Here is a 15,857-nt window from a genome sequence, read left to right on the forward strand (position 1 = left end):
ATAAATATTTATTATTTCGGTTTCTGTGGGTCAGGAATTCAGAGGTTGCAGTCAAGGTGTCATCTGTGACCACAGTCATCTGAAGACTAGATTGGGGCTTGAGGATTTGCTTCCGAAATGGCTCACTCACATGGCTATTGTCAGGAAGCCTCAGTTCTTTGCCACCTGGGCCTCTCCATAGGGCTGCTTCTTTGTCTTCATGACATGGCAAATGGCTTTCCTCATAGTGGGTGATCCAAGAGGCAAAAAGCAAGAAGGAAGCCAATTGCTTCTTCTGTCCACTTGCAGGTATCCACTGCTTCTACCATATTCTATGCATTAGAAGCAAGTCATTAAGTACAGACTACATTAAGGAAAAGAAATTAAGGCTCCATCTTAATGAAAGAAGGAATGTCAAAGAATTTGTGTATGTATGTAAAACAGGACACACCCATGGAGTTGTACACATACTTCTTCTACTCACACAACATGGACTAGAACTCGTCACACAACCACACATTGCACCATGGGGAGCTGAGATATCTTCTCTTCATTGTAGTGGCTGTACACTCACGTAAAAATTGGTGGCCTATCACTATGGGAGAGAAATGGGAAATAAATGACATTTCTGGCTCAGAAAAAGCAAAAATGCAGATATGCTAGGAAGGAAAAGAAAAAGAATCCTATGGAATATAATTTATATTTTAGGAGAGGAAAACATGTTTTTCATCACTGACACTCTTTAAAATGCTCATGACATATGGCTGAGTGAAAAATGCAGGTTGAATAACAGCATGATCCCACTGTGACGATTTACATACGTATATCTCAATGGGTATGGAGGCAGAGGGGTGACTGCAGGGATAGTCACCAGCACAATAACTGTGGTTATCTCCAGGCGATTGAATTACTGGTGATTTCCCCATACATTTCTATGTCACTTTTCTATATCATTTACTGTTTCTCCAAAAACAGAAAAGGCTATAAAAAATATTTCTTCCTATCCTGTCTGATCGGCTCACTTTCCCAAGCTGGTCTAGGGGAAGAAGATTGATGAGGCATTCCTGGCATTATGCAGTGAGTCTGGCTGGTGAATCTGTCGGCTCTGAGACATGCCAAGTGCAGGGCAGGCAGGTGGGGCAGGGCCAGGGGCCTGGTTAGACAGTCAGGATATGCCAGCGAACGTAGCATCAGAGAACGAAATCACAGCTGGGACTACAGGAGTGGGGAGGGGCTATGCCAGGAATCACGAGAACAGAGGTGAGAGGCTAGAGAATCAAGCCAAAAGTGAGAGTGGCCAAGGTGTGGTGTTCAAGAGAATGTACCAGGGTCTGGGCAAAGGCACAGACCAAGCATCCAGGCTGAGGCCAGGATTCTCAGTTCCAACGAGCCCCAAGGTCCAGAAGAGATTCCAGAAAGCAGTGCTCAGTATCAATGAGCCGGTACAGGTTGAAAAGACCCCAGGTGCCTCCCCCACCCCCAGGGCACTGCCAGGCAGGAGCAGCCAACTGGCCCACAGCCCCGACACAGCCACGAGGGCTGCCAGGGAGCCTGTTGCTGCCCCAGCAAGACAGTCCTCTTCCGTTGCTAACTGCAGTGCCTCCTGCTCAGGCAAGGATGGTGAATGGGTTGAATCTTGCCTGCCAGCCCTGATGTGTGAGTAGTAGCTCCCGGGACTACTGGGCTGGGAAAGATTCTAAGGCCAAGCCGGAGCTTAGGAGGAACTACTTGAGTGATTGATTAGTGATGTCTGCCAAGGCACAGAAGGAGGGCGTTGTAGCCCGACTGCCATCACCCCAACAGCTAGCCTTTTTCACCCTCACTTCCTTTTCCCCCATTTGTTAAAGTAAGGAAAAATTACCCACAGTCTCACCCTTTTTTATTAATATTTTGGCTGATTCACTGCTAGAGTTTCTATATACAGAAAGCTCTTTTATGTAGTTGTAATTTAAAAGTACATCCTAACTGTAAATGCTTCTTCCACTAGGCATTACAGCACAAAGATTTTCCTATGATTGTTGTTTAATATCCTTCTTTTAAAAAAGTAACACAAGATCATTGCAGAAAGTACAGAGAACCAACAAGAAAAAAATTTTACAAAACTTTTAATTCTAAAACCCATAGAGGACTCCAGAGCTTGTCAGGCAGTAGCAGAGCAGGAGGGTCCTCATACTAAAGCGACATCTCTGGAACTTGCCATAAATATCAGAATTATCTGAGATGCTTTTTTTTAATGCAGATTCCCTCCTACAAACTTGTTAGAAAAGGTCAGTCCTCCCCCAGCCCCCCCTAAAAAACAAAAATGGGCAAAAACTATAAAGAAGACAATTCACAGAAATAGAAATTCAAGTGGTCTATAAACATGAAAAATGTTCTTCTCTATTAGGCAGGAAAATGAACATTAAAACAATGAGATGGCTTCCCTCTTCCCCAGAAGACTGGCGCAAATTCAAGCGTGATAACATCTGGCATCATCAGGGAAGTGGGCATGAATTGCTGCGACCTCCTGGGAAAGTAATCTGGAGTTGTTTATTAAAATTAAAAGTACTTAACACATACATTGGACAGGACAACCTCACTTCCAGGATCTACTCTACCAAAGTAAAAACACCAGAACATAAAAATCTATGTACAAGGATATTTACTGAAGCACTCATTTGTTTAGCAAGTATTTGTTAATCAACTACTATGGGCCAGTCACTGATTAGACATCGGGGATAGAGCGGTGAACAAAACATACAAAATCCCTGCTCCCGTGAAGTTTACCTTCTAGAGGGAGGTGGAATAGGCAGTGTCATTAAACTGACACATAGCATGTCAGCTGGTGATGAGAACCTTGGAGAAAATAAAGCAGGGAAGACAGAGAGTGAGAATGGTTGGGGAAGTAGGGGGAGTTGCAATTTAAAATAGAGTCAACAGGGAAGCCCTCACCTGGAAGGTGGCATTTGATGTGAAGAAGGTGAAGGAACAAGCCATGGGGACATTCGGGGGAAGAGCATTTCAGGCATCGGGGGCAGCCAATGCAATGGCCTAGAGGCAGGCTGGGTTTAGTGTGTCAAAGAACCACACAGAGGACAGTAGAGGCACTGAGGTCAGGGAAGTAGCCGGGCAGGTGGTGCAGGGCCTTGGAGGTAAGGATGTGGTTTCCTCTGAGTGGAATCTAGCCATCTATGGGATACAAATATGCATTTGGAAGTCAAGTGTCTCCAAAGGGTGTGACACCCTGAGCGAGTGAGGAGAGAAAACCACAGAGGCCCGAGGGCTGAGCCCCAGGGCCTGCCAACAGCAGAGTGACCTGAGACGGAGCAGCTGGAGGAGCAGAGACAGCCGGACAGCCTGAGCTCCCGGAGCTGAGTGAAGGAAGGAGCTCAGGGCGGGGAACGGGCCGTGACAGAGGTCTGATAGGTCAAGTCCAATGAGGACTAAGGATTGACTTAGCATCATGGGCCTCCTGAAGGAGAATGGCTGGAAGATGCCAGTCCTGGGGAAGGACTTGGATCATTGAGGGTGGCACTCGGATGAACCCCTCAAGAAGAGAAGTGGGAAGAACCTCTAAGAGCAAGGAGGGACACGGGTGGCAGCTGACAGGCCCGGAGGAGCAGCTGCGGACGGGCAGCTGTGTTCTGAGAACAATGGGATACCCTGTGTCCTTGAGTTCCCAGGCAGGCACCTCTTACCCAGGGCCAGGAGGAAAGCGGATCCCTGTGTTAATGAAGGCTCGTCAACAGTGAGGTTGTGCTTGCCAAGCCCCTGCCTCTGAGGAAGCATTCGGGCAGCAGGGACAGGCTCCAGCTCCTTGGGACAGTGCTCAGGCCTGGAGGAGGAAATGAGCCCTGACTAAGGCCCCGCCAGAGGAAGGCCACAGCCCTGGGAGGGGCCCAGAGGGCCTGGGGAGAGGACAGGCCAGCTGAGGCCAGTGTCGAGGGAGAAAAGCAGATGGAATGAAATGCCTCTTCCTTCCTGTTATGGCTGATGCCCAATGGGGCAGGGCAGGCTTAAAATGAAGAATTTAGAGCAGAATTGCTTAGATTTTTAACTCAGCCTGGGGTTGAGTGAGCAGATATTACCCAGAGAGAGAGAATTATGTAGCTGGAAGAGGCTTTAGGTTCCAACCACTTATTTTGCAAAGGGAGAAACTGAGGCTCAAGAGAAGGGAGTGCCTGGCCCTGGGTCACACACCCAGTGGGTGGCAGGCTAGGAACCTGCGCCGGGGCCATCCCTGGCACCCTGTGACAACCTGCATGCCAGAAGTTGCCCAGCAGATGCTGCTGCCATGAGAATCCACACACCAAGGGAACCCTCTGGGGACAGAGAGCAGGACCCAGGAGAGGCCGAAGGGCTGGCGTAGCACGGGGAGGACCAAGAGAGGCCTGGCTCTGAGAGGGGTGGGCTCTGGGGAGGAAAGGGGGATCCTGAGGACAGGTCCGGCCCAGAGGAAGAGGGAGAGGAAGTTCTGTGGGAAGGCAGGCCTCAAGGTGGGCTCGGGACCTGGGAGTGAGGTGCGGACAGACAGCCCCCACCTTGTCCTGCGAGCGAGACATTTTGCTTCACTCCCTCTGAACAGCTTTGGGCTGGAGAAGCTCAGTACCTCACAGGGTTCCCTCGCTGCGTGTGGCTTCAGCTCCATACTGGTGTCAGGCCCAGAACACTCATCCTGCTTCATACGTCCCTCTCGCACCTGAGTCTCCACTGGGCTCTGCAGGACAGCCCGGGGGCTGTGGTGGGGTGGAAAGGGCCCTGTGGGCTCACCCAGCAGCCCCTCACCAGGGCGGAGAATCGGGAGGAGCCCTCCCGGCCCAGGCCAGCCACGCTGCATTGATGCCTCAGGTCCTGAGGGCCGCCCTGGGCAGATGAGCCAGACACGCTCGCTCCCTTCCAGGGACGCAGGACCACAGCGGAGATGCACGGAACCAGCGTGAGGGAGAGAGCAGGTGTCCTGGGAGGACCAAGGCACAGGGAGGTTTGGTCCAAGGTTAAAGGCCCTTTAGTTGAGCAGTAGGTCTGGGGTCTGTGGAGGTGACCTTTAACCAGATTCGAAGGGTGAACACCCATTTCATTTGTAATTTGCTTAGAGATGCTGTATTGTTTTTGTTTTGTTTTGTTTTGTTTAACGACTCTGGAAGGTCTTTCATATAATTCTCTGGCTCAGAAGATAATTTCTCAGGAGAAATTTAGCTGTTCCAGACTCTGTGTGGCAGTTTTAATTTGACCCTGAGCTCCAGCATGCGAGGCTGGACAAGGCAGATTGCCCAGCTGGGAGGGACCTTAGAGGTCTGGGGCCACTGCCTACTTGTACTCAGGAGGGTACAAGTGGGAAGGGGGAGTCACTGTCTTAATGGGTGCAGAGTTTTTGTTGTCAATGACGAAAAAGTTTGGGGTATAGATAGTGGTGATGGTTATACAACATTATGGATTTATTTAATGCCACCGATTGTACCGTTAATGGTTAAAATGATAAATATTATTTTATCTATATTTTACCATAATAAAAATTTTTAAAGGAATAAGTGCTCATATAAGTTTGAGAGGCACTGAGTTGACAAAGTTAAATGAGTTTTCCTACTGCAGGACTTTTCAGAGCCTTTATAAAGAGGATTTATTATATTATGCTGTGGTCCTCAATGTACAGGGTTATTGAATCCTTTGTTCTTAGAAGGCCTAGTCTTATTCATCTTAAAACTATTCCCCAAATTATAATATTGGGTTTCCTAGTCTGCCTGTCACACCAGGGCCTGTCTGGAAGAGGCACTTAAATCTTAGTCAAACCTCTTTCCTGATTTTTATTTAGGAAATAAAGGGCAGTGTAGCTATCCCAAAGTATACCAAAAAAAAAAAAAAAAAAAAAACTTGCTTTTTTTGTTCTATTTTCTTCTCTAAAAATGGAGATTTCTTTCCTGGGACTCGGAAACATTTTTAGTTCTTTATTAAAAAAAAAAAGTGTGTATGTGTGTGTGTGCCTGCCAGAGGGGAATTCTCTAGAAACTTCTGGTTGTGGCGTTGGAAATGAAATCCCAGAGGATGAAAGCGTGCTGTCTGTGGGCCAGATGGCTTTGGAGGTGGTTTGGGGCATAGGCTTGGCTCTGCCTGTCTCCTAGGGAGGGGCAGGCTCTGTCCTGTTCCCTGCTCTCCCCTGTGTGGCCCATCTGCTGCCTTTGGACAAGCCTTGGTGACAGGCGATCCTGGGGGGAGGACTGTGGCTGGCCCAGGGCGATTCATCTTTCCTTTCCGAGGCAAGAGCCTGGACACTCGACTGAGGGCGAGTGAGTGCCCCAGCCAGCTGCCCGTGTTTGCTCATAATCTAGTCATTAGCCACCAGTTTTTATGCCCAGGGAGGGGGCAGGAGAGGATGTTAGAATGAAACAAAAAGACTGGATTTAAGCACCAGCTGTGGGACAACCTCAGATGAGTCACAGCCCAGAAATGTGGCGTCAGGGAGTGAAGCCAGGGGGGAAAACGTTATAACTGCCGGAAACATGATGAACCTGTCAAAAATACATGAAATTAGCTGCGTAAATTAGGAAGTAAAAGGCAAAGTCCTGCTTGGGTTTTTTTGGTGAGTATGAGCTTTTAAAAAAATTTCTTCAAGAGCAGGAAAAATAATTTCTCTACATAGCACTGCCTCGTGTGAGTGATATTTCAGGGAAATTGAGGAAAGTTGTCTGTGTTCTCTTGAGCTGATGCAGGGTACAAGGAAGGGAACCACTGTGGGGGGAATTGAGGGACAGATGACAAATCCAGTGGACTCAGGAGATCAAAGCCAGAGACGACCGTGTGGAAGGAAGTGTCCTGGGAAGCCTCAGAGATCCGGGGCGATGCTGGGCTTGCTCCCACTGAACGCGGAGCAGGAGTGATGTTTTTATGTATATATGCAAAGGAAAGGCAGGCTCTGCGGACTGGAGGGTGGGCACCTAGGTCATTGCTGTCTGGTCGAGTAGGGCCTCCCTGTCTGCCCCAGGTTCTGGGATTAAGAGAGAGTTCCCAGGGACCCAGGCACCCACGAGATTCGATGCAGGGGAAAGTTAGGACAAAAAGGAACTATTTCCATCGCAGCAAACACCAAGGTCCAGAAAGAATCTTGTTTCCTGGGCAGTCAGAGCAAAGGAAACAGGGACATGACTGAGAAAGAGGGGCTGCTTAATGATGTCTCAGGGCGGGACTCGGCCACACCGGGGACATGGCCAGACTTGGTGAAGACTAGCAGATGACGGAGGCCTGGAGGAGATGACTGGTGGCACTGTCCATGATGACGGGCAGCTACGGAGCATGAACTACAGCTCGGAGGAGGCCATGGGCCCAGACAGGGACTTTGGAAATAAACGTCCATCAGCCATGGCAGGGGAAGGACCAGAAGGGAACAGAACAGGGAGGCCAGCCAGGAGGCAGGTACATGGCCCCATGAGCAATAACGAAGGTGGAAGTCCTGACGTGTCCTCACACATACCATCCTGGTAGCGCCCTCCAGGGAGGCCACGAGACCAGGGTGGCAGAGAGGGCTCACCTCTTCAAGCGAGCAGTAGTGACTGCCTGCAGCGTTGTCTCGAGAGGAATTCAGGCAGCATCAGGGCCCCACAAGAAAGAGCTCCTACTGCCTAGTGATGTCTGAGGCGGGGCTGTGAGGGGCATGGCCATGTTCATTCACTCATCCACACGCATTGGATCAACGCTCACGTGTCCTCCTCACCGGAGCTCGGTTCTCCATAAAGAGAGAAGAGGCCCAAGGCCGGGCTTCTCTCTGCTCCTGACCTTTCTCCCTTCGAGCATCTCTGGAGCCTTGTAAAAGGTTGTCTGGCCTGGGTCCCATTTCCTAAAAGGATCTTGAGTATATGAGTTGCTTGGTAGTTATTCGTGGAAGGAAGAAAACAAAAATGAGTGAATTACCATATTTTCCATTTTTTATTCATTCATTCAACGAAGAAACCCATATATACACTTTGCAAGGCCTTTTGAGGATTTAGAGTTGAATTATACTTAATCTCTGCCCTCCAGGAATTCATAGTGTCATCCAGAGATTAGATAAATGTGCCCACATATCTGTAAAACAAAGTCATTATTTATCAATCTAAGTTCCTTGGGGTGCCTGGCTTCAGAGAGGCAGACACAGCTTGTCAGGGGTCCAGGGCACCAGAAGGGAGACTCAGGGGAGGGTGAAAACGCATGGGGCAAAGAGTGAAGCCAGCTCCCTCCCTGCAAGGCAGGGCCCCTGTGCCTTGCAGTCCTCCTAGAGCCGGGAAACAGCAGCTGGAAGGTGGCACGGCAGCAAGAGGGCAGAGAGAGAACGGCAGTACAAATCCACCTGAAGGGAATACTTGGTCATGTCCGAGTCTTGCTGTTTGTCACCTGGGCTGCTGGCAATGATCACTTTGTGGCTCAGGCAGCAGCACAGGAGGGAGGCAAGTGGAGCCCCTGCTCCAGCTCCTCAGCCACCTTCCCACGGCTGACCACAGCATGGTGCCTGTCACCCTACTCAGCTGTACCTGTGTGGGCAAGCCCTTGAGCAGAGAGAGGCTCTGTCTGTACCTGCAGCTCCCAGCACAGTCCCTGCACCTGGCTATTCTACCCAGTGCCTGGCTCTGGGACCTGCCCCCTTGTGCCTCCAGTGGCTGAGAAAGGGGAGATCAGTGAGGGTGGAGTAACCGGGAAAAAATAGAACAGCACAGGGCCTTGAAGGATATGGCCCTATGGACAGGAAGATATAGCATGGGGAGATGGACACCCGCTTGGGAGCCTCCTCTCCAGAACTTAACCCTCTCCTCTGGGACAGTCTAAGGCCAGACCCAGGAAGCAGCACATAGCCTGTGGACACAGAGTTTTTGAAGCATCTTGCAAAGTGTGGCCTATGAGCTGAGATCTCCAACTCCCAGGGACATTCTTTGTGGGTTTTGCCCTGCGGAGAGCAGGAACCTGACATGCAAACATGCAGATGCGTGGGCACACGTGGGGCTCCAGGTAGACACATCCACACAGGTCACAGGGGCCCCTGGAGAGGATCCCCTAGTCCCTTTGTGGCCTGTGCCTGATGACCCGGAACAAAAAGTAAAGCAAGGAGAGTGTGCCACTAATATATCTGCAGGTGGCTCTGATCACAAACCCTCAACGGAAAATGCCATCCCAAGGCCCCCCGAGGCAGTTCTTCATAATTTATATTTTGCTGAGGGTCTTCTTGCATGGCTGCTTGCATAAAACTGTTTAGAATAGTGCCAGAATATCACAGTGGCCCATGCCTATAATCCCAGCACTTTGGGAAGCCGAGTTGAGAGGATCACTTGAGGCCAGGAGTTCAAGACCAGCCTGAGCAACACAGTGAGACCTCGTCTCTACAAAAAATTTGAAAATTAGCTGGGTGTGGTGGCATGCACCTGTAGTCCCAGCTACTCAGGGGGCTGAGATGGGAGGATCCCTCAAGCCTGGGAGTTTGAGGTTACAGGGAGCTATGATCATGCCACTGCACTCCAGCCTGGGTGACAGAGTGAGACACTGTCTTAAAAAAAAAAAAAAGATTGCCATGGAATTTGAATCTACCTGAAATGGATGTCCATTTACTGGGAATGTACACACTATGTGTCTGGATGCACATGTGCACACAAGAGGGAGTACGAATGTGCGTGCATGTGCGTGCATAAGAACACAAGTTGCTGTACTGAGAAGGCAGCTAGAAAAGAAAAGCATGAACTTATCATTCATGTACATACATCCGTGTACACACACACACACGTCCATCTACATTTCTGGCACAGCCTGTATCCCACATCAGTAGCTCTAAATCACTTTCTTGTTGGAGACCTGAGCCCACTCAGACCAGTGGCTCCCAACCTTGCCTACACATTGAAATTGCTTGTAAAAATCCCAATGATCAGGCCATACCCCAGACCAACACATCAGAATTTCTGGAGATGGGACTTTGGCATTAATACTTTATATTAATATTTAATAATCTCCTTAGGTGATTCCAATGTCCTGCCAGGGCTGAATACTCCTCTGCATAAAAAGCCTTTCTCCTACTCCTCTGCTCGGAAAACTTCTATTCAACCTTCAAGACCCAACTCCCATGGCCCCTTTCCAGGAAAGCCCTTCCTGATACCCCTCACCCCTGGCTACCACCAGGGAGAGTTAGTTCTCTCTTTCCTGAGGCTCCCAACAACGCTTTAGTCATCCGATTGCATCACAATTATTTGCTTGTCTGCCTGTCTCTCCCATCCCCTGCACAGAACCATGAGCTCTGTGACAAGACGCACTCTGTAGGACTTGTCTCTCCATTCCCAGTGCCTGCTTAATGCCTGACACGCAGCTGGCGATCAACAGACGCTTCAAAACGAAAGGGAAGTATGTAATGAAGACCACAAGCGGGAGAGGGATGGGAAGTGGAGGCCACGGCTTGTTGCTAAGTGGCGGGGCCATGGATCTCCTCCCCGGCAGAGGATGACGGTACCCCCCCATGCCCTTTAGTAACAGAAGGGGTTCTCTTATGCCAACAGCTTGGTTGACATTTCCCACTTCCCTAGGAAGTGCCACCACGGTTACTCAGAGGTTCAGAGGGACAACCTAGTGGTGCCGTTACCTGTACCTGGGGTCCCAGGGTGGCTAACCCTTCCTAACTGTCCCCTCTTGGCCCCATTCCAAGCCTCCTCTGTCCGGCCTGCTTCTAGAGCACCTTTGCTCTGAGGAACACTTGGAACAGCCTGTGTCCCCTATTTCTAGGCCAGCTCAGGGATCCAGGCACAGCCCACATGCCTTGGTCCTTGGTAAACAGCCAAGCCTGAGAAACACTAGTGCAAGAGGAGGGGGCTCTGCAGCTGGCCAGCGCCCACCCAGGAGTCTGAGAGGCAGGGAAGAGAAGGTGACACCAGGTGAAACCAAGGGACGGACTGTGCGTCCCGCCTGGCTGCAGCCTCTGGCTGTCCCTCTCCCTCTCCCTGAGCAGCTCTGCCCCTTCTGCCCTGACAGTGCTGGCCCATTTCTTACCTTACAACCTTTGCCATCCCCAGTGGGCCTTCACTGTCCATATCTTAGACAGGCCTACTGAGGTGGAGTGATGGGACAAGGTCACACAAAGACTTCTGGGGACCAGCAAGGAGCTGGAAAGGGTTTGAGAGCACAGGATTTGGAGTGAGGCCATCCTGATTCTGGAACTGGCTCTGTCGCTGGCTGGCTAGCTCCTTGAGGCCCCAGTTTCTTCATCTGTAAAATGGGATTAATAATAGTGTTCCCCATCTCATGAATTCATGGCATGGATTAAGTGAGGTGTGAAGCGGAGAGGGCTCCTCACGTGTTCCTAACCAGGCCTGGTCACTAGTCCAGGCTGAGGCCATGGCGGGCACCCCCTCCACCCCCTTCCACACACACACTCACATATTGCCTGCTTCTGAAGGGCTCTCGACCTCCAGGTGGAGACCAACCTCCTCCCTCACAACTCCCCAGCCAATGACCAGTCGAAGTCCTGGTCACCCACAGAGTCCACTCAACACAAGCAAGTGTTTTCTTTACATGTTGGGGCTTTTACTTCAATTTGAAGCAGATGGTTGAGCACAGATGTGAACAGCTCTGGCCTTCGGAGCACAAGGAAGGAACAGGCCTTGGCTTTGAACATCCCCCTCCCCACATACTGGCCGATGCCCTGTCCCCTCCTCCCTCTGCCCCTCCCGAGCAACCTGTGGCAGATACTGGCCTCCAAGCCGGGCGCCATCTGGTTTGCCCAGCCACGAGAGTGGGCACTGGGGGGGAGTGGCGGCTGGGGGAGCAAAGACCCTCGGGCAGTGCCCCGGGGCAAGTCCTTGGGGTGGGGGACGAGGCCATATTTCTTTCTTTCACCCTTACTCCCTTCCTGTGAGTCTCAGGGCCCAAGGGCCTGGGCCCAGAGAACACTGAGAATCGAGGCCAGTGCCTGGGCAGCTCGTGGGTGGGAGAGAGGGGCCGGGACCTCAGGCCCTACCCCCACCTCCCCAGGCACCCCCAGCCTCCCCCTCCCGGTGTCCAGGCTTATCTCGCACCCAGCCAGTGCATGGCGAGTGCAGAGCATGCAGGCTCAGGGTCACGGGCTTCCAGAGGTCTGCCCATCCCTTCCATGAGTTCCTGGTGCAACAGCTGACTCGTCCTTGGCTTGGGATGGGACTCGGGCCACCGGAGGGGCAGAGGTCAGAGCGACAGTGTGGCCTTTCACTGTTGGGTTTCGTCACCCCATTTTGTTCAGCGTCTCTGTTGAATCTTTGGCAATGGATTTCCGCAGCCGGTTGGTGGGCCTCAGGCCCCTGGCAAGGGGGAGGCTGAGCTCTCCCTGTTCCCAGGCAGAGGGCAAAGTGCGAAGTCACCTCAGAGTGGCAGGGGAAGGGCCGAAGGCCGGAGGGAGGCAGGCGTGCTCCTGTCTGGCCCTGAGAGGCAGCGGGCTGAGCACCTGGTGGCATCTTGGAGAAGACGACCGGGCTGGACTTGGCGAGCTCACCTTCTCCTCAGGCCGCGCTGGAAAGGGCCCTCAGCAGCGTCTTCGGTCTAGCCCATGGGCAGTCACTCCTGAAAGAAATGACCAGCCGTTAGAAGCAGCCCCTATTCATCCTGATTCCTGTTTCCGAAGGCCAACCAGTACCAGGTGCCGACACCCACAGCACAGCCTCTCACTTAATCCCCGCAGCAGCCCTGGAGGGGCTTGTATGGCCCAAGCAGGGGACTTTACCTTCAGGGGTTCAGTAAGCGGCAGGGCCAGGATTCGAACCCAGGACGGCTGTCTGCAGAGCACACACTGCCCCCTTTCTCCCCACCTCGGCGTTTCAGAGCCCCTGATGTTTTTGATCGTTTGAGGGAAAGGGTAGGGCCTCCGGAAGCTCAGGGACACCTGGTACTGACACCACAATTCCAGGGTCGCACCTCTGAGGGATCTCAGAGTCAGGCCCGTCCCCACCCTGGGGTACAGGGCTCCTCTGCAGGCTGTTCAGCACCCACTGGAATGGCCATCTGTGGTTCCTTGGCCCCTACGCTGTTCAGACAAGAGCACTACACCAGGAGTCACAAGGCCAATGTTAGTTACAGCACATTCACCTGCAGGCTGGGTGACCTGAGACAAGTCACTTAACTTCTCTGGGCCTCAGCTTCCTCATCTGTAAAATGGCCCAGCCAGAGCAGATCAATGATTTTCAAGCTTTCTTTTAAGCAGTAGAACGAAGTCTGTGGAAACCTAACACAGAAAACAGATAAACATGGTTCTATTTGGAGTAGTGGGGTGGGGGGACACACAGAGAGGGAGACCCAGAGTCCTACTGCATTCCTCCAACAAAGAGCTCGGGACATCTCTGAGACTCTAAGGAGACTCTAAGACTCGAGAGCCCACTGTGCTAAGGAGCACAGTGTGGACACTGCTAGGTTAGACCTTTTTCAAGTTCCTCGCAGCCCTGACCTGCGGAATCTTCACTCCAGCAGCAGAACTTGATGTTGCTCTTGAGAAAACTGACTGGGCAGGAGATGAGGGCTGCTTTAGCCCTCTGGGGAGGTCACAGCCAGTGGGAAGGTTCTGTGAGGGCTCCAGGTCCACCCAGAAGATGAAAAAGAATGACAACAGTCCCTTAACCTGGTACAGCAGCTCCAACTCCTTTTCTTCCAATTCATGCAGCAACCCTCAACCAACAGCTAAGCAGCTATTTTCAAAGCAAAGCATCTGTCAGGCACCTCCGACATGCCAGGGAGCGCTCTCACACCCATCGCAAGGGTGAGCCATCGCGGGCTCAGAGAAGGACGAGCTAGAGGTCGCCAGCCCCAGGATTTGAATCCAGATCGGCAGTGTTGTTCCGCCACACGGAGGCTGTTCTTGCTGAGACGGAGGCTGGGGAGCCGGGCCTGAGCCAAACCACGCCGCCGGAGGGCTGCTAACCACAGGCCCCGGTGAGCCGCGCAGGCCTGGGGCAGCCAGCCAAGACGCAAGGCTGGGGGAGGCTGGAAGTGGGGTCGGAGGAGGAGGGTGAGGGAGCCGGGCCAGGGGGAGGGAGGGCTCTCCAGCTAATAGTGGCTGAGAAGGGAAAAAAGGAAAAGTGAAGGCGGGAGCATCTTGATGTGGTGAACCCCAGGCTCACATTCTCCCAGCCCACTGTGCACGGCTGGCCCCAGCAGGAATCTGCTTTTTGTTACCCAGTCTGAGGAGGAGGATTAAGAAGCGGAAAGGAAACCCGTGGGGATGGCACTGGGTCTGTGGTCCACGCGGTGATTTACAGCCCGCGTCATCCTGGTGCTGGCCGCCGGGGCGGGCCCTGCCACGGACTGGGCCCTGAGTGCCTTTCTTGTTCTGCCTTCCTGTGGTCTGGAGAAGGCATGGAAGGCTAGGTGGCTGGAGCCGTGCTACTGGCCATGCCATAGAGGTGGCCAGGCAGCTGGGCCCAGCCCCAAGCCCTCTGCTGGTTCTCAGACGCTGCTGAAGCCACTGCCATCACCCAAGATTAAGGGAGACAGGGGTTTCTCTCACTGAGGCCTGACCTCCAATTCTTGACCCCACCCTATTCCTGGTGTCTACGCCGGACCTGCATTCCTACCACCCACCTCGGCCTCGGAATCCCAGCACGCACATCCTCCGTGCAAGGAAGTCGAATGCCCATCAGAATGTGGTAGGGAGAACACTGGGAGGCCTTAGGCGCCAGGACTTCTCTGCAATCAAGCAGCTGTGTGACCTTGGGTAACTCATTCTCCCCCTCTGTGCTTTAATTCCCTCATGTGTACAGTGAGGGGGGCGTAAGTAGATTAGCACTCCCCAAAGGGTGTTCTGCTGAGCACCAGCCAGGTGGGGTATCCCATGAGTTTGGGGAACACCACAGACCTTGGCTTTATCTTGGAAAGTCACTATGTATATTAGCATATTAAGGGCTCTGAAAAGTCCTGAAATGAAAAAATCCCTGTGGCTTTATTTACCCAATTTTCCAACTGATTTGACCATGTAATTGCGACTGCATTGTGAGGAGCAGAAATTCACTTCCACCCTCCAGCAAAGGGAAGCTTATTGAAGCTACAAAAGAGCACTTCACAAAGGCCAGGGAGAGGGTCTCAGGGAAGGCAGAAAAGGGTTCAGCAGGGCCCATGCCCTACCCTCTAGGTGCCAGCACTTGGCCACTGGCAGGTAGCCGCTTCTTTCCCGCCTGACTACCACTGGCCCCGCTCCCAGCATGCCAGCCCCGAAGGCCCAGTGGAGGAAGCCAACTGGTCCCGCCCAGGCCAGGCTTCTTCCCCCAGACCAATCAGCTGTGGTGGAGGGATGGGAGACAAACGTGCTGATGACACCCCTTCACCAGGGACTATGTTAGGGAGGATAGGGGTGCATAATCGCGAACACGGGGAAGAGCAAGTGCTCCCCACTGTGACGCCACACCACAGAGCCCCTCTCACGTAACACCTGGCAACGTCCTGTGTGCATCCTGTGTGAGGAGCACAGTGCAAGGAGATTGCACCCCTCCAGCTCTGGCCTTTCGTGGGTTTTGTGTGTGTCTGCTGCAGGCCGAGGCTCTGGGCACGGCTTACTCCCTTGGCTCACTGTCCTCAGAGCCCCCTCTGCCACAGAAGATGTCCTTTAAACAACAGGTTCCGCTGCTAAAACAAACTTTGAGAAGGACTAGATGAGACCTTGTTGGTTCCTCTCAGCTGGTCCCACATGCTGAGTCAAACTGAGGTGATTTGGTCAGTGTGGCAAAGTGGTTAGGTCTGTCACAATCAGAAGTCATCTTTTCATCTGTTCACTTGCTATGGTGGGAATGCCGGCTCCACAAGGGCACGGACACAGTCTGCTGTAGCCCTGGCGCCTAGAGCAGCGCCTAGCCCACAGTAGCATCTCAATAAACACTTGTTGAACCGGTGGATAACTACCTCCAGTCACAGGCATTTTATTTAGCATAGCTTTTATGTACCATGGAATATTTTTCCTA

The 15,857-nt window shown here is 52.2% G+C and overlaps 1 protein-coding gene across 1 annotated transcript in view; it reads right to left on the reverse strand.

The window, feature by feature from the left end:
- Positions 1 to 12,004: 12,004 nt before the first annotated feature.
- ATOH8 (atonal homolog 8 (Drosophila)) overlaps positions 12,005 to 15,857 on the reverse strand; it is a 31,519-nt gene continuing 27,666 nt past the window's right edge. The window contains exon 3 of the mRNA XM_012644197.1: positions 12,005 to 12,480. Coding sequence (XP_012499651.1) covers positions 12,475 to 12,480 — 6 coding nt within the window. The 3' untranslated portion in view covers positions 12,005 to 12,474. The remainder of the gene's footprint in view (positions 12,481 to 15,857) is intronic.

This window comes from Propithecus coquereli, unplaced genomic scaffold (assembly GCF_000956105.1).
Source record: "Propithecus coquereli isolate 6110/MARCELLA unplaced genomic scaffold, Pcoq_1.0 Scaffold208, whole genome shotgun sequence".
NCBI classification, from domain to species: domain Eukaryota; kingdom Metazoa; phylum Chordata; class Mammalia; order Primates; family Indriidae; genus Propithecus; species Propithecus coquereli.